The sequence below is a fragment of the Tenebrio molitor genome, chromosome 9 (genome assembly GCF_963966145.1).
Source record: "Tenebrio molitor chromosome 9, icTenMoli1.1, whole genome shotgun sequence".
In the NCBI taxonomy this organism is placed as follows: domain Eukaryota; kingdom Metazoa; phylum Arthropoda; class Insecta; order Coleoptera; family Tenebrionidae; genus Tenebrio; species Tenebrio molitor.
This window is the reverse complement of record NC_091054.1, coordinates 19,236,921-19,262,655: the sequence shown is the minus strand read 5'-3', so window position 1 is coordinate 19,262,655 and position 25,735 is coordinate 19,236,921. Positions and strand designations below refer to the sequence as shown.

Here is a 25,735-nt window from a genome sequence, read left to right as displayed (position 1 = left end):
ATTAACATTTTTAAGGAAAACACCCCCGATTTTCAAGGGTAAACTGAAAAGCAGTGGGGCCCTTCAGCACACAGCACTTTTTAAGGAAAAACACCCTGATTTTCAAGGGTCAACAGAAAAGCGCAGCCCCTTCAGTACACAGCCACTTTTTAAGGGAAAAACACCCTGATTTTCAAGGTATATTTTAAAGTTAACATTTTTAAGGTAAAACACCCCGATTTTCAAGGGTAAATAGAAAAGCAAAAAAATGTAAAAACACCCCGATTTTCAAGGGTAAACAGAAAAGCAAAAAAATCGTGAGAACACCCTGTTTTCAAGGTATATTTTAAAAATTAACATTTTTAAGGAAAACACCCCCGATTTTCAAGGGTAAACTGAAAAGCGTTGCCCCCCTTCAGGACACAGCTACTTTTAAAGGTAAAACACTCTGATTTTCAAGGCAATCTAAAAAAAGCAAAAAAAATTGTAAAAACACCTCCGATTTTCAAGGGTAAACACCCTGATTTTCAAGGGTCAACAGAAAAGCAGAAAAAATTCAGAACACTGTTTTTTTAATGATCCTATCTTGTTTTTAAAGTATATTAAAAAGCCTTCCGAAATCACCCTGTTGTTCTATTGGGCCACTTCAGCACACATATGAATACGATTTCGGCCATACAAATTCACCTTTGAAAACACGCACAATTCGCCATTTTGTCCGTTTTTTTGTTGGGCCGCTTCAGCACAAAATTGAATACAGCTTCATCCAAACAAATTCAGGTAAAGTCCTCATTGTGGTTTCTCTATAATAATAATGAAATTTCAACAAACTTTATTTAATCGTTTATTTCAAATTATTATTTATAATTTTTCTGACATCAATGATGATGAAGATGATTTCGGCGGCGACGGTGTTGTTGAGGGTGGTGACGGCGACGGGGAAGATGGCGAAGGGCATGGTGCCCTAACTCCTTCTTTGCACCTACAAAAAAAAAGTTACAGTTTGTATTAGATATACAGGGTGCCCCAGAACTGGCTCCCCAGAGAAAACAGGCATGTGCCGACGACAAAAGCGACTCTAAATTGACTAAAATACATTTTCTGCTAGCTCAAATTACCAGGTTATAAAGTTTTTAATTTCACCAATCCCGGAAGCTCGTCCTCGGGTATTACTAAAAAATCCGATCGGTTGCTAAACAACAACAAAAAATCTCTGATATCGCACAGATCAATAAAATGTTTGGGCAACTGGAATTTTGACGTTTTCCGATATAAAAATTCGTTGACGTTTATCTGTCATCAACATCAAGACTTGACAATTGCAAAATTCGAAATAAAACAATAAAAATGGCGATTTTAAAAAGAACCATTTATTTAAATAGGTAACAATGTTAAAGCAGATGTTCGAAATGACCACCATTCATTTGTATGCACTACGTGTGTGCTCTACGTAACAAACTTCTTGTAGTAATGTTGGAACCAGTCATTTATGCGATAAGCAAGAGGTACAATTTCAAGTAAATCAGGTAGCTCCGTTCCAATGAACTGAGCATATCTTGCCCCCGTTAATCTTGCGGGGAATTCAAACGGTCCAATCTAGAGCCGGGGATTCGGAATTTTAACAATTGGAAGGATCCACCACGCTTATACTTGCCAAACGATCGCCCAAATAAAACCTATGTTGAAAACCTCTGGGAAATTATTCTCTTGGATTTTCCTCTGCCCAGATATGAAGGTTGTGATAATTGGAACAACCTTACCGGCAAAATAGTGACTCATCAGAAAACAGTATCCGTGACAAGAAGTGTGAGATGCATCGTTTTGGTTTATTAACCATAGCTAAAACTCTCGCCTAATTGGATAATCCTCTGGCAGAAGATGTACTCGTGTATAGTGGTATGGATGCCTCCTATTATCAGCTAGAACTCTCTGCACCGAACTCTTGGATAAACCCATTTCACGAGAAACTGTTCGAATACTCCGGGTGCCGTCTTCCTCAAAGACATTCAATACGGCTTCCTCGTGTTCGACAGTCCTTACATTTCTTGGAGCACCCCCAATTTCTTCTTCGAACTGGCTGCATCTGACCCGTTTCTCGACCCCGAGCGATTAATTTCAGGATTGTTTTATGATCCGGATGACTTTGTCTTTGTGGAAATTGTTCACGGTACAACCTTACTGCTTCACGTGCATTGTTCGCACATCGCGCAAAAGTAAGAATCATATCTACGTACTCAGAGGAAGAATACATGTTAAATGATACACTTGAATTAAATATCGCAGCGAAATTGTATAACAAATGTCAAACTGACGTAAACAATCATTCTAATAAATGTAGTGGACCAAATCTAATGGACAGAATTATAGAGGTTTACGGATAAAAAGGAAACCTAGGCAACGCAAAATTGCGATTATTCCACCTTAATGATGCTCAACTCTAATTGGTCAACTTCAGAATGTCTTTTCTCGGTTATCATTTGAGATAGGACTTTTTTTCTTCAAAATACACGTTAATATATTCGCCCTAAGGCTCCCTTTTTTCTCTGGGGAGCCAGTTCTGGGACACCCTGTATATAATGGATGATAACAAACGCAAGATGTTATTTTTAATACTGTAATAAAATAATATACTTTAAATTCACATCTGTTTTATTTATTAAAATAATTTTTTCTTATGTTTTGTTAACCACCTTAAGCTGTTATAAATTATATAATAGAGAAAATTTTCTTACACAGCATTATTGCAAAATTCTTGTTTCATTTGTTGCGACGGAAATCTTAATATGAACTGCCTGGTCGGCCCCCTTACATGCAGCCTTATTTCATCGATTGATATGTCCTCAATAGTTAAATCTTCTTTGTAAAAATATCCATCATACTTTGGGTTAACGGAATTCAGCGCAACTGCGGTTTTAAAAACTCCAACCCACACATCCACTTCGCGATCCTTTTTAGTTCTGATTGTAACGCCTTGCATCATATTGAATGATCGTTTTAATCTAACCATCTATTCGAAAAACAAAATAAATTTCCTAAAAACATTAACAAGAAAAGAACATACCTTGTTTTTTGTTGTATCAGTTATCACCAATTGCTATGAATAAATGAATATGTTTTTCTTTTACCTAGTAAGAGTCTGAGTGCAGCTACTTTATATCAAAGATTGTGTGGGTCTTTGTTACCTACTTTACCTATCAAAAAATAGTCTTACTATAAAAACAGATTGATAAATATGTACATAATTGCAAACCTCTTGCACTATTAAAACTGCGTTTTATGTGAATCAGCCAATTCGTCGCTCTTCTTTTCCTACTAAGTATTTCTACACACAGCACAAAACAGTCAAAACGCGAAATTTAGAAATTTTCACAAGTACCAGTGCCGGTTAATCTAAAAGAATAAACAACACAAGACGGCAAGATGGCTAAATGGCTACTTATTAGCTGCTTTCCATTCAATATTCTTACGCCCCTGGTGCTTGAAGCCTCGTACTTCTCGGAGCTGCTCGAGAGCAGTTATGAAAGGAACGGTTAAAATGTGCGAAGTTGGAGCTGAAATGCCCGCGGTTTTCAGAGATTTGTTTACACATAAGTACATAACCTCAAATAATATCGAACAAAATCAAATAAAATGCAGTATGATCCAGACTCAAGACCACATTGTTGTAGAAGTGAGTTACAGCTGCTAATTACATGTGCAATATCCTTGGCAATATACAGAGTGATCAACAAGAAACCAAATCAAGAGTGCTACCTCATCTTTTGTTTTATCGAAACGTATTTCTATCATTGATCAGCCGCTTTTATTTACTTGCTGTAAACACTCGTTTTGTTGGTTGCCTACCTCTCAAAAATCTATTATTAATTGCCTTTATAAATTTTTTGTAATTCATGAATAATAGATTTAAAAGCAAGTTATAATTAATTATTATTTATTATTGATTAGGGAAAAAACACACAGTTACACAAAATTCCTTCATAAGGCACAATCTTGAGTTACAAAATTTTAAAAATTATTATTTTTCACAATTCTTTGTTTTGTTATTTTCTGTAAGTGTAAAAGTTATTATTCTCTCATTTTTGGGTAATTGAGAACTTACTCGTATTTTTCTAGCAATGTTTAAAACATTTAAATTACTCCAAGGTCAAAAAATAAGTTTTCACAAAAACTGCTCAAAATGTTCTCCATTGTGGTCCAGACAGAATCAAACTCGCCTCTCATAATTTCAAAAACCCTTATGAATCTGTCAATTTGTTTAGGGTAATGTGTGGGTTTTATTTCTTGCAACACACAAAGGGAAACAAATTAATATCCTTCTTAAAAATTTTCTGATAAGTGCCATAACACAATTTAACTTGCTGTCTTAAACGCCTTATGAAAGTTGAGGGATGTTCCTTGATAATTTGTCGAACATTTTGCACCATTTCTAAAATTTCAACTAAGGACTGACCTGATTTCTTCTTAATGATGGATTATGATGTGCTAAAATTAGGCACTATAATTTTAAGACATTGATAAACTTGTTGATAACCAATACCATCAGGTTCGGACATCTGGCTTGAAATTCTTCGGTGTAAGGGGGTACAAAGTAAGGCCAGTCTTCATTTTCTTGTTTCACCCTCTTTCGAAAATAATCTAATAAAAATGCCTTCTCTTTAATGGTAAAACCCATTTTACAACTTATTCTGGGATAATTATTGCTTACAACTTCAATAAACGTCTGTAAACTTTGCCGAAATCGAAGATTTGTTTTCTAGGTTAAATCACTTAAATTGTCAACAACAACAACCTTGGATTTTGAAATGTGACATTTCAACGAAGCATCTCCGTACCAGTGGCGTCGCGTTTGGCAATAAAGATGATAATTTACTTACTCTTACAAATGTAAAATGTTGCCCTTGTTAATCTTATAAATTGTTTCCCTTATCTTATAATAATAATAAAATGCACAATTATAATTCCAACGTCTAAAATTCATAAGGTGTCATTTTTTATTAAATAGCGTTTGAGACCATAAATTGTCTACGCCCATGTTTTCACCGCTTATGTGCATATGATTTTGCTACGACGTGACCGATAATTTGCAACGCTTGCTCTGATTTGGATTCTTGTTGATCACTCTGTATTTAGATTTGTGGCAAAATTTATGGTATCTGTGGGCACTTTGGCATTTAATGGTTTAATTTATTTGGGAATTGTCGAACAGCAACGTCATCGTTTACGGGTAAAACAGGCCAATTGTTTTAACTGCATAGAATGATTAAAATAACAATTATGTATTTAGAAATAAAGCATGGATGATGCATCGACAACTGAGGGACACTAGTAACGCATTAACTCTGCCAAATTGCATGTTTTTAAAATTATTTAAACTAAACAAACGATGTTGCTTGGATTTAGTTGAAAATTAAATTATCTACATGTTCATCTTACATACTTTTATTTTATTTAAAATGACAAAAAAACATTAAATTTTTAACCATAGTGCAGCACATTTTGGCCTCTTCCTCCTCAATTTTGTTGCCAACTCCAAAACTGATTGGGCCAATTTAATATTTGCGTTGGCCAACGACACCAGGCACTTCTCGTGCTGCTTTTGAAGTCATTTAACGTCTTAAAACATTTTAAATTACATAAATTTTTTTTAAAAATAACTCATTACCTCCCGCCATTGTTTAACAGTTTTCCGAGCCGCTTCCATCTTATTTAACTATGCAGCCACTTCTTTCCACTTTTCCTCAAATCACTCTAACTCAATAGCATTTTTCGTCCGCCCTTCTAACTGAAATCGTTGGTTTTCTAGGAGGCACACGAGGAGCTCCTTTTGCTTTTTTGTTGTTCTTGGACCTCGAAACATTTATGTTGTTTTTTCCTTAAACGCTGGAAACAAACTAAAATCAAATCAAATCCGCACGTTTTGACTGTAAAAACTGTTTTACATTTTACTGCCCAGGCCTAGAGAAATTTTCTCAGATGCGACAGATGTCTGCGTCTGCAAAACACATTTCATATTTCATAACAAAATTCTTCAGATGATTTGTAATACTTACGTATTTGTTAATCACATTTTATTAAATGATCACATTTTCATTAACAGTTGAAGTAGGTATAACTTAACCTCACATGTGAATTTCCAGTCTGGTTTTTCAAAACAAACGTGCGCATTATATCTACTGCGGGATGAACGGCCTACAAATGTGGTGTGTTCACAACTGATTTAACGTACATGCCTTAAAACTTGGTATTTTACCGGTCTCCGTTAAATTCGAGTGACAGAATAGAAATTTAAAGTTGTGCATTTAACGCTCCGATAAAATCGAGTATTTTAACGCTGCGCTAAATTTATCGGATCTCTTACAGAATAGCCCCTATTGTATCTTTCTTAATATATTTTGATCTATATATAGCCAAGCAAACACCTGCAATAGTAATATATCTAAAAGGATCTATATTCGCAATTTCTAAAAACTGATTTCTTAATTCAAGACATCCTCTTCTTAATATATCAACATCAGAATTGCAATAATCATAAAGTTCTTTTTTAAAATCAAACAAATAATTTTCATTTCTTTTTTGTTTATGCCATTCTAAGAACTCTTCCCTTTCTTTTGGTTTCATAGAATTAACACCATAGTATTTTGTATCAGGTATTTTTCCAATATAGTTCTGATTTTCTGTAGTATTGAAGAAATGTGGAAAATATCCTTTTTTAAGTTCTTTTAGACCGAATGTTTTAGGGAAATTTTTTAAAGGTCCTTGAACAAAATTACTACTATCAATAATTCTTAAATTAATTGATTTTATTTCCATTAACATTATTTTAGATCCATTATATACGCAGAAAGGTTTAATACCGTTTTCAACGCAATATTTTAGAATAAAGTAAGAATCATAACCTTTAGAATAATGTGCAATAGCTGTGTGCCCTCGATGATCTCTAGAAATTAACCATTTACAGAAATCTTCGTTACTCTTAAAAGAATTAACATTTCCGCTAAAATCGTGAGATATAACTAAATTAGCGATGTGTTTGCCTGTTTCTTGCATCGCTTCATAATCAAAGAATAAATATTTTTTTGTATAGGTACAATGATTTGTATGCCTTGTAGAACCACAGTTAACACATTTAAACGGTTTCGTATCATTCAGTGGTTTTTTATTGCAATTTTTGCAACCACAGCATTGATAAACCCAGTAGTTTTTGTTTTCAATTTTTTCCTTAGAGTATATTATAGTACAACCTTTTTCGTTACAATTTTTACAACCTTTTACTGTGTATTCCTTGTCATTTTCTTTTATTTTTGTTTGGCAGATTCCACCTTTTTGTCGTTTCCATTGCATATAACATTTATGTTTTAATATTCCAACTTCTTTACAACAATTTCGACATTTTTCCCATCCACATCTGTGTTCTTTACAACCCTCTTCTATCATTTTGTTACCTTTTTTAATGATTTGATTACCCTTCTTGTTATTTCCTTCTTCAATCATTTTATTTCCTTCTTCAATCATTTTTTTACCTTCGTCAACCATTTTATCACCTCTTTTGAGTATTTTATTACACTTTAAGCATTTATGAAATCTTTCACAAACTTCTGAATGATTTTCTAAACATTCTTGATTAAAACAGTATCTATTGCATTTTTCACAATACAGGGTGGTCCCGATATAACCTGCCAAAAGAAATCCAGTAATAGGTGACGATGAGTAGAACTCATACACAAAAAATGTTTCTAATAAAAGTCTTTTCGTTTTCGAGATAAAAATAATTGAAAATTTGGTCAAAATTTGCTGTACGCTAATGAGTTAATCGGTTTTAAAAAGGTAATTCTGGTTACTTGGCTGCAATTTCTTTAGCAACGGTACCTGCAACACCTATGACATTTGTCAAGTTTAATTTTAAATTTTCGAATGCTTCAAAAGGTTATGAAATTCACAAAACAAGAATACGCCGATTTGCATTTACTCTATGGCGAAACACGTGGTAATTCAAGACCGGCAAGGCGACCATACGGCGAGCGTTTTCCTGAAGGAGTCCTTCCGTCCCGTTGTACTTTTGTGGAGCTACATCCGCATTTATGTGAGGTTGGTTCTGACTGATTCCAATACGATGGCGTCCCCGATCCTCCATTTAACCCCTCTGGATTTTAATTTTTGGGACCACACGAAAGATTTGGTATACGAAGTTGAAATAAATACAGGAGGCCAACTCCAGAAACGCGTAACAGACGCCGCGAACCAGATTCGTAAAAACCCAGAAATGCTGAATTCTGTTTATTAAAATTGGTACCAGCGTACTCAAATGTGCTTAAATGCCAACGGAAGGCATACAGAACATTTATTATAAAATAATTGTTCTAGTCTAGTTTACCTTTCATTAGTTAGTAGATATTCTCAGTTAGAGTTGAAAGTACGAATATGTAAAGTGTAAATAAATTTATTCAATACATTATTTTGGCTATTTAACCACAATTAAGACGATACTCTTGTTACACAGTTCTTCCACAATTTTGCACACACTACCTCTACATTTATTTACACATTGAGGAACAGCACTTTATTTATTACTTATTCATCTCAGTCTACAAAATCAGCTTTTGTACCTAAATAAGCTGGTGAATTAACGCACACAGTGTAGGTACAGCGTTTTCAATAAATGTCATTAATTTGATTTAGTTTGTCAGATTTGAGATTTGTCATAAACGATTCAGGTACCTATGTTGCTTAGATACTGTCATACTTACAAACACCAACACTTAATTCCTGAGTAGGTACGTATTTTAGTGGTCAGCAGCGTCGAATGGGTGTGGATAGGGGTTAATTTATCCCCATTATTTTGGACCTAACAAAATGGGGTTTTTTGGACTTGTTAGATCCTTCTAATGACCCAGAATTTTTTTGGCAGGTTATATCGAGACCACCCTGTATATTCTAGAGTCTTCTTCGTGTTTGGGGTTAAAACACATTAGGCACATTTTCTTTTCTTTTTTGCATTTATGGTCGTCTTTGATTTGATATGGTTTATCACATTTTTTACAATAATAAGACTGACCGTAGAAACCTGTCATACTATTGATTGTATCGAAATGATTTCCATTTTTATATAAATAAACTTTCACATCTTTTTCAGGTCCTGAATATACAGGGTGGTCCCGATATAACCTGCCAGAAGAAATCCAGTAATAGGTGACGATGAGTAGAACTCACACACAAAAAAAGTTTCTAATAAAAGTCTTTTCGTTTTCGAGATAAAAATAATTGAAAATTTGGTCAAAATTTGCTGTACGCTAATGAGTTAATCGGTTTAAAAAAGGTAATTCTGGTTACTTGGCTGCGATTTCTTTAGCAACGGTACCTGCAACACCTATGACATTTGTCAAGTTTAATTTTAAATTTGCGAATCTTTCAAAAAGTTATGAAATTCACGAAACAAGAATACGCCGATTTGCATTTACTCTATGGCGAAACACGTGGTAATTCAAGACCGGCAAGGCTACCATACGGCGAGCGTTTGCCTGAAGGAGTCCTTCCGTCTCGTTGTACTTTTGTGGAGCTACATCTGCATTTATGTGAGGTTGGTTTTGACTGATTCCAATACGATGGCGTCCCCGATCCTCCATTTAACCCCTCTGGATTTTAATTTTTGGGGCCAAACGAAAGATTTGGTATACGAAGTTGAAATAAATACAAAAAGCCAACTCCAGAAACGCGTAACAGACGCCGCGAACCAGATTAGTAAAAACCCAGAAATGCTGAATTCTGTTTATGAAAATTGGTACCAGCGTACTCAAATGTGGTTAAATGCCAACGGAAGGCAAATAATGTGTCTAGTCTAGTTTACCTTTCATTAGTTAGTAGATATTCTCAGTTAGAGTTGAAAGTACGAATATGTAAAGTGCAAATAAATTTATTCAATACATTTATTTAACTACAATTAAGACGATACTCTTATTACACAGTTATTCCACAATTTTGCACACACTACCTCTACATTTATTTACACATTGAGGAACACCACTTTATTTATTACTCATTCATCTCAGTCTACAAAATCAGCTTTTGTACCTAAATAAGCTGGTGAATTAACGCACGCAGTTACAGCGTTTTCAATAAATGTCATTAATTTAGTTTGTCAGATTTGAAATTTGTCATAAACGATACAGGTACCTATAATCTATTCATTTTGATTGTGACCACTCCCTAGTAACTTTTCAGTTGCTAGGTTATTGATAGGGAATTTTAGATAACACTAAATCCAGTCGCAGTTGGCAACTCTCGGAGGCGCCATTTTGACAGAAACGTCACGCTCACAGAAGACAGAACGGAGAACGACTTGCGCAAACGTTTTTCGACGTACACTGTGCGCATATCTATAAAATTGAGTTTTGGTACAACATTTTAGAATTCAAAAACAAAATGCCACGTCGTCTTCTCAAAGTTGGGACCAAACGGTTAATATTGACTTGTTTCGAGACATTTATTGAAGCCAACGGGAAAACAACTCACAAAGACGAACATCACCAATAAAGTTAACTCTATTTGTGCTTTTTTGTTGTACATTTTGGCTAGTAAGTGTTGTAGTTTGATACCTTCTGCCTTTTCATCCCCTGTAAATTATTTTTTTGAACTTTCTGTCTGATTAGTTTTTATCTGAAAATATTTGTATTAATCAATGCTAATTGATTAGTAATCCCCAGGCACTTTTCGCGTTTGTCTTACTGCCAAATGACCATTTCCTTCGTTCTTCATTAATATCGAGAATTGCATGAGGTGATTTCAAAGTTTTTACGTTAAATAATCTGTACCTGGATATAACCCCACTTTTCAACAGACGTGATCACAGAATCAGACAGACGTTTTTAGTTTCTCCTACTTCAAATATTGATTTCCGTTATTAATATTGATAAATACATTAAAATCATTGCTTTACTACCATGGTCAAGTTTTAACAATTCTGACATTTTCACATCATGTTCACACCACACAAATATTTAGTGTAAAACGTATGCAGCACACAGCTAAACAGCGCCTACTATGTTTTTCGTTGTGGTCACAATCAAAGTGAATAGATAATATGTTGCTTAGATACTGCCATCCTTGCAAACACCAACAATTAATTCCTGAGTAGGTACGTATTTTTGTGGTCAGCAGCGTCGAATGGGTGTGGATAGGGGTTAATTTATCCCCATTATTTTGGACCTAACGAAGGGGGGTTTTTTGGACTTGTTAGATCCTTCCCATGACCCAGAATTTTTTTGGCAGGTTATATCGGGACCACCTGTATTATAGAATTAAAACATTCGGCTGCTACAATTTTTATTTGAATATTTAATAATCTTTCTATATTTGCAATATCATCTAAAGTAAAATAATTTCTATTATATTCCCCAAGTTGATTACATAGTTCTTGAGCTAAAGTAGTTTGTAAATTTCTTCCCATTCTTATGTATCTTATATCATTATGATCATATTCTCTACCAAGTATAATATTTGTATGATAAGTTAATCCAACAATAACAGCTCTTGGGCAACATAAATTATCTTTGTTTTTTGTCGATGTTATGCTTTTCTTTGTTCGTGAGTCTTCTGCTATATTTAGCAATCTTTTCGCATTAGTAGCACCTCTAGGCATATTAACTACTTCAGCATTAAACGTACAACCGTATATATCTAAATCTTGATTTGAAGTTAAGATACTTTGAATATTGTTTAATAAATTATTAATATCTGAGGTTCTTGACATACCTGTTGAAATAGGATTCCAAAGATCAGGATGATTAACCACTATATTCATTAAATCTCCTTCTTTGAAATTTGTTTTCTGTTTTACTATTTTAATCATTTCATTTAATCCCTCTCTAACAGCAGTAATTTTTTTCATAATTATGTCTGAAAGATCTGACTCGGATGATTCTTCATCTTCGGCTTTGCCTCTGGACTGGTCCTGCCAGTCTTTCAATAATATAACTTTATAGTAAACTTTATGTTTCCTCCATCTTTTGGTGTATTCAGCATTTGTTTCTATTATTTTAATTTTAGATTTTTTTGAAAACTCTGTAAAATAACTATCTTCAAAAGCGAACGGTTGGTCGTTAATTTTTTGTAATAATTCTGCCTTCTTCATTTTAGAGTAACCTTTGATATTCTTTTCTTTAGCAATTTTTCTTAATTCTTTTATCGTTGTATTCTGAGTTGATTCGTTTTTTGACATGGTTTCCTCTAATAATTCCTCTAAACTTTGCGACCCGATTTCTTTAAGAACAGTATTTAAATTCGCTTCGCTCATGAGGGCATTATCTGAAATTTGACTCACTAGATCTGTCTTTTTACTATTTTGCTTTATCTTTAGACCTAGTTTTTCAGCAATTGATTTTTATTTTTTAATATTGAGTCTATTTAATTTATTAAACCAATCGCCTGCATTGATGAGCTCTTCTTTTAGAATTAATTTTATAAGATCTAATTTAGTCTTTGAGTTATATTGCGAATAGTTTTTTAACCCCATCTTTTTTGCGATGGCTTTTATTTTTTTTAAACTTAGTTTATTTAGCACAATCTCATTATTTGATTGTGGTGTTAAAAAATATTTATCCATCGAGGACGACTCATGTGTCAAAGATGAACTCTTATCTTTTATAATTTCCTCAAGTGTCATTTTACGAAGCTCATCTTTCGAGAGCCCCATTTATTAGGGAAAAAATTATTCAAAAAAATTTATGAATGAGATTATCCTTTTAAGTCGTTAATATATTTTTCTAATTTTTCATGCCATATTTTTTTGAAATGTCTTTTTTTATATCGTATCGGAACATCCATAAAACATATATTACAAGTAAATTTATCATTTCGTCTTTTTTTACAATCATAACACACGTATCCGATTCCATATTTCTGATTTTTACTTTTAACAAAATTTGAATGAGATTTTATGGTTTGACAAATGGAACATTTTCTTAATAACGACTCATTATTCGGAGATGTTTGTTCATGATCAATCTGACAATCTTTATTCCCCATTTATTAGAAAGATATTATTTCATAATAAATGGCTCATAATACCAAAAGGGAACAGTCAGCTAAACAAAAGATAAATATAATAATTAAAAAAGATTATACGTTAACAGAGTCTAGTATTCCATCAGTTAAGAATTTAAATAATATGCGATCAAGGCAATTAGCATTAAATTTTTTAGCACAAAAAGGAGATCCTACTTCTAAAAATATTACCTTAAAAGAGTTTGCTAAACAGAATAAAATTGGTGAAAACACAATTAGGAATCAAATAAAATTTCTCACTGGTGAAACAATAATTAAACATAACACAAAATCAAACAACATAGAACAATATAACAAAAAACAAAAACAAATTAAATCTAAACACAAAGCAAACACATCTCAATCAGATTACAAAGCGTCCCTGAAAGGGACTAGTGCTCAACATACCGCTGGGAGTATAAAAGATGAAGAGTGGCGGGCGGCTTCGCAGACCGAAGAAGAATTTGATAAAATTTTTGATAAGACTATGAATTCCTTATCTAATAAATAATGGCACTAATTGATATTGCAGACAAAAATCAGATAAAAATTATTCAAAATAGAATAAAAAAAGACTGCATTGAGTTTAATAGTTTATCTGTTGGTAATAAAGTTAAAGCATCTAATCAACTGTATATGGAAAACAGAATTTTAAAAGAATTAGGAAATGCTGCGGTTGAAACAATAGAAAAAATGGACGAAGAAATTGAGTATAAAGATAATAAAATTAATGTATTGGAACAAGAATTAAAAGAAGTCAATAGTTATGATGAAGAAAAAATAAACGCGTTACTGAACAAAAATCCTGTTATTAGATATAACAATAAAGAACGAGCAAAAAGACGTTTAGCAAATACTCTTTCTCTAGTTAATAAATGAATACGTTCTTGACTAGTGCTTCGCATACAGACAAAGTACTCATGAACACAGCTAATTTATTAATCAAGGCAAACTTAAAGATTGTGGAATTAAAAAAAGAAAAGAAAAAAATTATATTTATTTTTATTTGTATTATTTCAATAATTCTTATAATAATGTTAGTTGCGTTTCTGCTTCGTATATACCCTCTTTAATTTTTTCGCCGTTAAGATCAGAAACAAAATAAATCCAAACATTATATACGCGTTTTTCTACAACTGTGAATATTTCTTCAGTCCAGTTCGTTTTTAATTTGTTACGAAATATGTCAACCATATTAGACAATCTAATTCTATCACCAACTTCAAATTTTGGTTTTTTATTTGTTAATGTAATCATATATACGGTTTCTAATAACTGTCTTTCATTTTCTTTATTAACATCTTTTGGTTTCATTTTAATCGTTGTATGATAAGAATTGTTATAAGATTTTATAATTTTTGGTAGTAACGAAAGCCAATCAAAACTGTCATATAATATTGGCTTGAATGTATTTCCTAAAGTACGGTTGAACCTCTCAACAAAGAAAGCTTTATTTTTTGTTCCAGTACTACAAAGATTGATATTGTACTTATTTAAAACGATCCTCATATCTTTATTATAAAACTCTTTTCCTCTATCAGCATGTAAATTTTTCGGTGGATTGTGTTTATCTTTAATCGCTTGTTGTATGATTTTTAAAAACGCGTTAGCTACTTCTAATCCTGATTTAGTTTTTAAAGGTTCTACCCATACAAATTTAGAAAAGACGTCTTCAGCAACTAGAATATAGATAAATCCCTTATTGATCTTTTTAAATTTATTAAAATCATTCGGCTCCTTTGACTTCAAGGTTTTTGTTCTTAAAGTATAGCTTGGATCTTCTGATTTTCCTTTTGGCCTATAAAAAACATAAATATCTATTTGCCAAGTATCATCAATACCTCTGTGTTGAAAGCGACGTGTTGGATATTTTTTCCTAGCGGGTTTAAATAATTCAAAAATTAAAATATCTTTAGGTGATTTAGAAATATTATTTTTTACTGATTGACAAATTCTGCAAGTTGATATTCTTCTCCAGCGTTTATAGTTTACAATAAATACTGGTTCTCCGGTAGATTTAGTTTTTGTTTTGCATATTTTACAATAATCCATTTAGTTAGCAATAAACTGAATTGTCCAACTTGTCGAACACGATTGTTATTTTTAATTAGACGAAATTTAAGAATTTATTCAGATGGTTATGAGCTTCTTCTGGTGGTAATTTTGTAAGTAAAATAACAGTAACCTTTCGTAACAATTCAACTTCTTCATCTTCTGTCAGCGTAAATTCAATTTTTTCACCGTTTACTGTACAACAAACAGTAGAGGTACCATTTTCATTTAAATTGATTACTATATGCGAAGCACTAGTCAAAGACGTATTGCTTTCCATTTATATATGTTTATTTTTGTAAACGCGCAATGCGCATGAAGGTCAAAGACTGATAATTATAGAGAAAACTTAACTAACATATAAAAAAAAATTGGAATACTTAATAGATAAGGTTTATTATGGTTATAACCACCGAGACTTTCATCTGTGTTTACCTTTTCTATTTTTATTTTAAAAGATAGAAGATCAGATTCTCTAACAATAAAGGGTTTTGAAAGATCTATTGTTCCTTTATTAGTACTAATATCCAAATCTTTCAAAATAGCCGTTGAGTAGAATTTTATAACTTCCACATCCATTGGTATTCTAATAAATATTTCACCATCAAAAGACAAGTCAAGCATTTTCTTACGATATAGATGAATTTCTTCTTCATCAACAAGACCGTCATCGCTATATTGAATTTTTCCTACAAATTGTAAAATAGAATAATGAGTTTTTTTCATTAAATCAGTTTCCAAATTAATTAACCTTTCTCCGTAAATATCTAGTTGTCCTTTATTGACAACATCATACTTATCAATTGCATCAGCAGCTTTAACTATTCTTCTATTACCAACACCGATATAATTTTTTCTAATGGATAGATTGAGCGAATCTAAGTTCCGTCTAACAATTTTTAAAACGCTTTCTGAATCATCTTTTTTGATCATATTACTAAGTTCCGGTTTAACAATTTTTAAAACGCTTTCTGAATCATCTTTTTTAATCATATTACTGAGTTCAGGTTTAACAATTTTTAAAACGCTTTCTGAATCATCTTTTTTAATCATATTATCGTTCGCTGATGCTAAATATTGTAAATTAACAGCATCACCGGGGTTTTCTGGTTGTTTTACATTAACTAATTTGTGTCCTGCGATATCATAATCGCCGTTTTCTGTTAGATTAAATCCTATACCAGGTGGTCCTCTTGTTGATTTTCCACCTTTTTTTCTATTTTTTCTAAGAACGTATTCAGATGTCATCGTCTTTGACTTCGGATTGGCCTGCGGAGCCGTAGTCCCTTTCAGGGGCGCTCTGCCAGTCATTTATGGGTGTAAAATTCTTTCTATATTTCATTTCAGGAGTTTTGAAATCAATAGTTAAGCAATCAAAATTTTTAATGTTATTTTCATAATATTCCCTGAGTTTCTTATCCAACCCCTTTTCTCTAAATATTAAGCTTATATCATTACCATCACATGATGGAAATATTGAAAGATAATTACACTGTAAACGAATTGATTTTGGCACTCTATACCAATCCTGTGTTATATAAATCATTGAAGCATTCATTTTTCTTCCGCGTATAGCTAAATCTATCAATTTCTTTTGATCTTTTTCCGTTACGAAATCATCAACAACAATCAAGTTTTGTTTATATCTATCCAGTTCGTCTACATCGACTATGTCTTCTATATCTGATGAAAAGTACCTACGATTCAATTATCGGATCTTCAGGTCGAATTTCGCTTTGCTCCATGAGTGGACTACGTCCACGAATTTTTTCATCATCAAACACATTTTGTAATAACTGATAATAAGGTTCTTCTAAATCTTTCGCATACAAATAAAAAATATCAAAAAATAAATATTTTAAAAGATTGACAACAGTATTTGTTTTACCAGAACCGCTTCGTCCTATAATTATTAATATAAAAGGCCATTTTGGCGCTAATTTATTAATGTTGTAATGTTCTTTTTCCTCGGCTTTAATAAAATGAATAGGCAAGGACGTATTCATTTATTTAACGCAAATATCATCAATAATGCAAACCGCTTATCGCTAAACCGCGTTAGCGCAGAAGTTAGTGTCGCACTCGGAACATGCTCTCGCAGCGTTTTGCGTGTTCAAATCCTGATAGCGTGCAAAATTTTTTATGTTCGAATTCGTCTTTGAGTCATGAAGTATTTTCTAAAATAAAAATCAAGTTGTAAAATAAAAATTCAAAACAAATTCAAAAATTCAAAACGAATCCAAAAATTCAAAAAAAAAATCGCGGACAGAGTCCGCTCATGAAGCGAAGCGAATTGAATGGCGTTACGTTTAGTCACATACAGGTTTCTACAAATAATTGATCCAAATGATTCTAGATGGCAGGTTTTTACTAACTTATATTGACAATATGTACGGGGTGATCAATAAGGACTGTTTAAGTTGGTAACACTGAATCGTATTTTAAATCGTATAACAGAAGTAACTTCCGGTTGTTGGTGGCTTGTCGTTGTTAATGCTATACCTATATCAGATATTTGTCAAATAAACCAACAAAACATATCCAGTTACAGTGTTATAAATAAAAATTTTCTTAATTGTATTGCCAACTTAAACAGTCCTTCTTGATCACCCGGTATATGCAACAGATAAAATAAAACCTTCATAGCTCAGTTAAAATGTCGTCTACTTCTGGTGATCGTGTTACAAACTTTCTTCAAGAAATTCATCAATCTTCAGATAATAATGAAATTGATCTTTATTACAAGATAACAAAATAAAGCCTCTGAAAAAACGTATAAGACAATTAATTGAAAAAATAAGATTAGCTGAACAGCAAGTAGACAACATGCACAAAGACATACAATATTTAGAAAGTATTAAAACCCAAAACCATTCAATAACCAACGAGGAGTCCCTGGCGCAAGATTAAATTCTTCGTAAACTCCAAAAATAAAGTTGGTATGGATTGATAAAAAGAGCAAACCCCAAAAAAAACTTAGAAAAAAAACTTTTTGATCAGTCCAAGGTTCGAATCCCTATCCCGGAATATTTTTTTTTCACTGCTTATAAATGACTAACACGGATAGTAAAACTGAAATAATTGACGCTATTTTAAAAAATCGTGAGATAATAAAAAACAGGATCCACTTAAAACAATTTAAAGAACATTTAACGAAGGAAGAAATTAAGAAGCTACAGAAACCTATAACTGACAAACTTGATAATATTACTGAATTCGCATCGCTCATGATGAACGAAGTGAATCCAAAAAATGTTTTAGCAATTGAGGAACAAGACCTGCCCAGACTCGAAGACAAAAATGTTCCAAAGAATGCTGATGAAATCAGCCCAGAGCCAAAGGCGAATGCTGAAGGCGATGATGTAAGCGAATCAGATAATTTATTATCTTTTCCAAAATCGCCTGCCTCAATAAACTTAGATCCGAATAAAGATTTAAATTTTGATATTATTGAAAAACAATTTAAATTTGAAAAACCTTCACATTTATTATCGTTAGACATTAGAAGTCGAAATGCAAAAATTGATACAACGATACCCGAAATATCAACTAAATTGAAATCATTAAATGCGCACCTTACAAACGCAAAGAAATCACAAGAACAAGAAAAAATTGATAATTTACAATATGTGTATTCACAGTTGAAAAAATATAAAAGTGTTTTAGAAGATATTCGAAAAATTCCTTTCTATGAAAAAGGAAGCGGTATTTTTTCAGATCCGAATGAAATGGTAGAACGTCTTAATCTATTAATTGCGTTAAAAAATGCTGGAAATGATTCAACCGATGTATACAATGAATGCGTAGAAATACTTGATAAATTGTTAAACCTGAAACTCATAAAAAAGTCAGATCACAAAAGGATATTCTCTACGCAACTCGCCTTTGCCTCGTGAACCGTCTTTGACTTGTGCTCCGCACCCTTCGGTGAACTTGCTTTTTTTTAAACTGAATAAATGAGCCTAATACACATTAGATCTAAAAAAAATGACTTTGAAATAAGTTATTCTGAAAATCCTATTAATTTATCTGGATTAAAAGGTGAAATTGCTTTAAAGACAGCAAGTCTCTGGTATAGTTGGGATAACATTACCGAAGAGTATAAAAATAACGAAATAAAATTTAGGCCAAGCCCTCATGAGCGAAGCGAATACAAGTCTGGTAAAAACGACTTCGCAGCGTCCCTGAAAGGGACTACGGCTCCCCAGGCCGAACTCAAAAATAACGAAATCAAGAAAGAAGACGATAGAAATGAATCGGAGTGGAAAATATTAAAATTACCAAACGGTTTGTACGATGAAAATGAATTAAATAATTATATCCAAGAATATTTTGGAACGTTTGAAACACCACCGTTTTATTTTGATGTAAATTATGCAACTAATCGTTTTATGCTAATTATACGCGACAAAGACTATGAAATTGACTTTTCCCACGGTAAGATACATGATCTTTTAGGATTTGATAAAAAAATATATAAAGAAGGAATAAACTATGCAACAAAAATTGGTAATATCACCAAAGATATTGATCAAATCTTGATTCACTGCTCCCTAGTTTCATCTAGTTATCAAAATAATCTCAAAAGTGATGTTATATACGCTTTTACTCCAAATATTTCACCTAGATCTTTAATTAATATTGAACCGACGCATCCAAAATATTTACCAATTAATCGTAGGGATTATATATTTAATATTCGCATTTCCGTTACAAATCAGCTAAATCAATTGATAAATTTTAATGGAGAGTGCTTAAATTTTGTTCTAGATATTCAGTAAGTCTTCGTCTTCGACTCTGGGCTGGTCCTGCCAGTCTTTCTTGTAGAATAAATGGTACTTGTTGTTCATAAAAAACAATTATTTCCGAAACAATATGGGTTTGGTCTTAAATATCATAGAGATATTAGAGGTGGAAATATTTTTCAATCTATAAAAAAATTTGCTATACCTGCATTAGGCTTTTTATATCGTAATATATTAAAACCTTTTTGGAAAAATAATAAAGAGGATATCATTCAAGGTGTGACTTCAGGGATTAAAAATATAGCGTCTACATACGTAAAATCGCCGCCGTTTTCTACTTATAAAGAAGAAATTATAAATCCAATTCTAAACAAAATGAAAGAAAAATCGATGAATGAACATTTACGAGGCGACGGATTGAAAAAGGCTAAGACAGGCAGGGCGAATCGATTAACTAAAAAATCAAAGGAGATTATTAAAAATCTGCTGAATGCTTAAGTTTCTTAAAAGACTTCGCCTTTGGCTCTGGGGCTGATTTCATCAGACTTCTTTTTATTTAAATAAATGGAAAGCGTTGTGGACAATTTATGGCGTATTGATGAAATGCCTGTAATCGATGAATCAACAAAAAGTTATACTTACAATGAAGTAAGAGAAAGTAATATCAATGTGAAAGAACTTGAACAGTATACGCTGGAAACTAACATAAGCGGATGGAAACATTTATCAGGTGCTTATATTTTTGTCAAATCTAAAATTAAAAACAATCCAAATAATTATGCAACTATATCAAATAATGGGATAAATGATTTTGACTATGTGAGGCTATTCTATGAAGAGGTATTAATAGAAGAAACAAATTATGTGGGTGTTGCTACGTTAATTTCAAATCTGATTGAATTTTCTGGAGATGTTTCTGATACTTCAGCATCACAATTGTGTTGGTATCCAGACACAGCAGATTCAGCAGATACGTCTCAATACAGATATGAGGCGCAAGATAAATCGGTAAAATTTAAAGATTTAGACGTTGATATAAAAACTATTATTTCAAAAATCACAAATAATTCTGCATTCAATAAAGGATATTTAGAGAGATGGTTGTTAACAAAAGATGAAAAAACTATTACAAAATTTATTCCTTTATCTAAAATTTTCCGATTTGTACGAGACTGTAACAAAGTTTTGAATGGAAAAATTCGTATCGAATTACGTAAAAATAGGGTAAAAAATATATTACACGCTAAAGTTGATGGAAATTATGACTATGAAATATCTGATATTAGTTTGTGGATCCCAATAGTTAAGCCCTCATTAGAAACTGAAAAAATGTTATCTTCATTATTAGTTAGCAAATCTAACTTTCTTTGTGGATGGAATGCACTTAACTGTTACCGTAGTAATTTGTGGTTTTCTGGAAGTGGAAACTGGCGCGTTGTAAATAATCAAAATAAAATATCTAGAGTTTTTATAGTTTTTTCTAAAGCTGAACGAAACGATAATTTTACCAAGTCAATGATGATTTTTGATAATATGAATTTAGAAAGAATAAATATTAAAATCAACGGTACCCAACATCCTACTTATGAATATCAGGTGAATAATGAGGATTTACAACGCTTGTATGCCGCTTTCCTCTCTTGTAATTATAAAAAAGATTTGGATGAAGGTACGTGCGTTAGCTATAAAGATTTTTGTAACCTCTATTTAGTTGTTGCTTTTGACGTAACAAAAGAAAATGATGAAAATTTATTTAGTAAAACAAAATCATCTGAACTAGAAGTTAATTGGACATTAAAAGATTATCAAAATGTTAATTACTATATGTATGCCGTAGTTGAATCTCAAAGAATTGCAAATATGAATATCATAGATGAAAAGATTTATTTGGAAATGAAGTAAACGAAGTTTTATTTAATTAAATAAATGAATGATTATAAAGTATATTTATCACCCAATCAAATAAAGAAACTCCAAAGTTGTAAAGAAAAAAGAATAGATTGTAAAATAAGATTCGATTTAACAGAAAGACCTAATAATACTATTAAATTAAGAGAAAATCAGATTGATGAAATTAAAAAGTGTAAAAAAGAGAAGAAAAAATATTGTAATATCAAATTTTCTCCAACACAGATAGGCGGATTTTTACCTGCCTTAATTCCTGCAGCGTTAGCTGTAGCCAAAGCATTGGGGTTAGGTGCTGCTGGTTATGCTGGTACTAAATTAGCACAAAAAGCCTTTGGAGATGGTATAAAAAAAAAACAGAAGACCGGCAGCGCCAGCTCAGAGTCAAAGACGAAGGCGAAGACATATGGACAAGGAATAAAATTGATAGGAAATCGGGTTTAAGTAATATAGAAATATCTGATATTATGAAAAATTCGGGTTTGCCTCATGAAGCTACGCGAAATTTTCGAGGTGTTTTTGCAATTGACATGTTACCAAAAAAAAATTAGAAAAGATGAATCAGGTATAATTAATTTTCAGCCCTCTAATTGTTATGGCTCACACTGGGTATGTTACATAAACAAACCATATTTAAGAAATATTTTATATTTTGACAGTTTTGGAATATCTCCACCAGAAAAAATTAAAAAATATTTATCAAGTAGCGGAAAAAATATTGCGTGGAATAGCACGCAGTTACAAATGAGTTCTTCTGTTTTATGTGGTCATTACTGTATATATATGATAATTAATGTCAACAAAGGCAAAGATTTTTATGATATATTATATTCTTTTAAACAGATACTGTGTCGTTTAAATGAGAAAAGATTCGCCTTTGCTTACTCGTGATGAAAAATTATATATTTATCTATATGTTATAAATGGAAACATATCTACAAAAACGCTTGTATGTATACAGAAAAAGTTACATATATTTTTATAAAATTGGAATCGGCTTATCTATTAGTAAATTATTATTTAGTGCATCGGGATTATCTTCGTTAGCCCTACCTCCATTAGTTTGTTTATCTCTTGGTGCAGGGGTATTAGAAATATTAGATAAGAGATTAAAAATATCAGAAAGAATTGAAGAATATAAGTTAATTTATAAATTTTATAGACAGTTATTGCATTTATATAAGGCTGATAAAATAAATGAAAAAGAAATAAATTTACGTGAAGAGGAATTTGTCAGTAATTTTAATTATTTTCCCAGAGAGAAATACCTAGAAAAAGTCCGCTTAAACGGAAATTAAATTCGTCTTCGACTCATGAAGTAAGTGTTTCACATAGTAAATAATTAAATAAGACAATTATTTTTTAAGATATTCCAATTGTTTAATTTGATATTTACTCTAATAAATGAAATATATTATTCTTTTCTTATTTCTCACTACTGTAAAAAGTTCAGATGATCTCTGGCACGGTCAGCCCAGAACCGAAGGCGATGTTAATATTAATAATTATTTAGAAAAATTTGGGTATTTAGAGAGTAATGGACCATTAATAGCTGAAACCAGTGAGGTATTAATAAAGTTTCAAGAATTCTATAATTTACCTGCTGATGGAACATTAAATCAAGAAACACTTGCTTTGATTAATACTCCTAGATGTGGTGTTAGAGATAATCCAACTGCTTATAGAGTTCACACTAACAAATGGTCTAAAACAAATCTTAAATGGTATTTTTCGTTGACAACAAACGAAATGAAAGAATTAGCACAAAAAGCATTTGATCGATGGGAATCGGTTTCAAAATTAAAATTTGAGTTTAATTGTAATAAACCAGATATACTTATTTCATTTGCTAATATGCCGTTTCAACATAATCATAATTCCCGGTGTCAAAAAGGAGTATGTTCTAACAGTTTCGATGGAAAAGGTAATATTTTAGCACATGGATTCTTTCCCAATAATGATGAATGTCGAGGAATTCATTTTGATAAATCAGAAAACTGGTATTTTGGAGAACTAGGTAATACCCCTGACGGACAAACAAATTTTTATACGGTATTATTGCATGAGATTGGACATACTTTAGGTATTGAACATTCTGCCAATGATAAAGCAATTATGTATGCTTATTATAAAGGAGATGGTGATAAATTAACGCAAGATGATATTTGGGCAATTCAATATTTATATGGAATACCTGAACGGTCAAAATATGAATCAACACCAACTACAACTACCACAACTACTACATCTACTACAACTAAAAAACCTATTACTTTGACTCTTAGAAAGACTGATTCATTACCTGATTTATGCAGCTTAAGTGAAACACATTTTTAATAGCAAATCATAAATTATATATTTTCTACAAGAAATATGTCTGGATTGTTAATTTAAAAGACATGAGCTATGATAATAAACCAAAATTAATTACAGACTATTTAACTTTTTTACCAGATAATTTTCAAGAAATATCACAAATTTATCAGAGACCAGATGGAACTATTTTGTTAACAACAAACAACTTATATTATATTATTGACTTTCCTAGTTTCGTTGTTAAAAATGGTTATAATGGAAGATCTATCACAAGTTTGGGTGTTCCTAGTGGAAAGAAAATTAATGCAATATTTAGTACTTATTCTGGTCAAACTTATGTATTTTATGACAACACAATGTTTATACAATTTGATGAATGTCTGCTTAGACCTAAGAAACATGGTATGATAGCTGAATTGTTTTCTAGTATTCCTTCTAATGTTGACAAAGCCTTTAGATATATTAATGGAAAAATTTATTTCTTTAAAGACAATAATTACTACGAGTATCATGAATTTTTGCAAACGACAAAATCGTATAAATTTGATTTATCTATTTTTGGAATTAAATGTAGTATTATAGATAAGATTATGATTTTACTAAATAAACTTAAATAATTCTTTTTTTTTTAAATAAATGGTGGAAATTGAATTGCTTGATATAGATCTTAATAGAAATTATACAATTCACAGTGTTGAAAGATCCCAATGGAGTAACGTTTTATCTACTTTCATATACAGATAGGGATATTTTGAGATTGTGTTTATCTGTAACAGATATAAATAGAGATGATCCTACAACAGATGAATTAATTAATAATATTAATCACTTACTTTCTTTAAATAAAACTGTATATCTAAAAAGAACTAAATTTCACTGGCAGTCATCGAAACAATTAGATAATGGCTGTGACATTGACATAATTGAAGAAGAATAAAATAATTTTCTCTTATATTATACTAAATAAACTTAAATAATTTTTTAATATAAATGGATAACAAAATAACTTTAATTTTAAAAGAGAACGGTAAACCTTATCTTTGTTTTAAAGTAAACGGAGAAAAAAATAAATTTGATCTAACAGAAGAAGAAATTGAACTACATCAAAAAATTAAAGATATTATACTCACAAAATTACCCCCAGAAGGTTAACCTTGTAAAACCAGAGCAAAATGATTAAGAAAACTAAGTGTTCTATCTACCTTGAAAATCGATACATTTTCACAATTTTTTCTACTTTTCTATTTACCCTTGAAAATCAGGCTATTTTACTTGAAAATTAAACATTCTTAAAACTACTTTGAAAATCGGAGGTGTTTTTACAATTTTTTTTGCTTTTTTTAGATTGCCTTGAAAATCAGAGTGTTTTACCTTTAAAAGTAGCTGTGTCCTGAAGGGGGGCAACGCTTTTCAGTTTACCCTTGAAAATCGGGGGTGTTTTCCTTAAAAATGTTAATTTTTAAAATATACCTTGAAAACAGGGTGTTCTCACGATTTTTTTGCTTTTCTGTTTACCCTTGAAAATCGGGGTGTTTTTACATTTTTTTGCTTTTCTATTTACCCTTGAAAATCGGGGTGTTTTACCTTAAAAATGTTAACTTTAAAATATACCTTGAAAATCAGGGTGTTTTTCCCTTAAAAAGTGGCTGTGTACTGAAGGGGCTGCGCTTTTCTGTTGACCCTTGAAAATCAGGGTGTTTTTC

General features: G+C 31.6%; 1 protein-coding gene and 2 long non-coding RNA genes across 5 annotated transcripts; 1 reads left to right on the top strand and 2 right to left on the bottom strand.

Moving 5' to 3' along the window:
• Nucleotides 1–867: 867 nt before the first annotated feature.
• On the bottom strand, nucleotides 868–4,738 carry LOC138138746 (uncharacterized). 3 transcript variants are annotated; one of them, XR_011162092.1, is made up of 6 exons: nucleotides 4,517–4,736; nucleotides 4,079–4,461; nucleotides 3,230–4,026; nucleotides 3,041–3,170; nucleotides 2,712–2,986; nucleotides 868–961 (listed from the first exon to the last, which is right to left on the bottom strand). It is a non-coding gene; the product is annotated as an uncharacterized lncRNA (long non-coding RNA). The 3 variants fall into 3 exon arrangements; XR_011162093.1 differs by having other exon boundaries at nucleotides 3,230–4,009; XR_011162091.1 differs by having other exon boundaries at nucleotides 3,230–4,461; nucleotides 4,517–4,738.
• A 341-nt stretch (nucleotides 4,739–5,079) lies between these two features.
• On the top strand, nucleotides 5,080–5,413 carry LOC138138748 (uncharacterized). The gene is made up of 2 exons (XR_011162096.1): nucleotides 5,080–5,203; nucleotides 5,264–5,413. It is a non-coding gene; the product is annotated as an uncharacterized lncRNA (long non-coding RNA).
• On the bottom strand, nucleotides 5,403–25,665 carry LOC138138743 (uncharacterized). The gene is made up of 4 exons (XM_069058751.1): nucleotides 6,030–25,665; nucleotides 5,919–5,971; nucleotides 5,642–5,859; nucleotides 5,403–5,592 (listed from the first exon to the last, which is right to left on the bottom strand). Exon 1 carries the CDS (start codon nucleotides 16,375–16,377, stop codon nucleotides 15,403–15,405), a length of 975 nt encoding a protein of 324 aa, XP_068914852.1. The 5' UTR covers nucleotides 16,378–25,665; the 3' UTR covers nucleotides 5,403–5,592; nucleotides 5,642–5,859; nucleotides 5,919–5,971; nucleotides 6,030–15,402.
• Between the last annotated feature and the right edge of the window lie 70 nt (nucleotides 25,666–25,735).

Coding starts and splice junctions, on each gene's coding strand:
- LOC138138743 (XM_069058751.1), bottom strand. CDS start 16,377: ATGACTGGCAGAGCGCCCCTGAAAGGGACTACGGCTCCGCAGGCCAAT.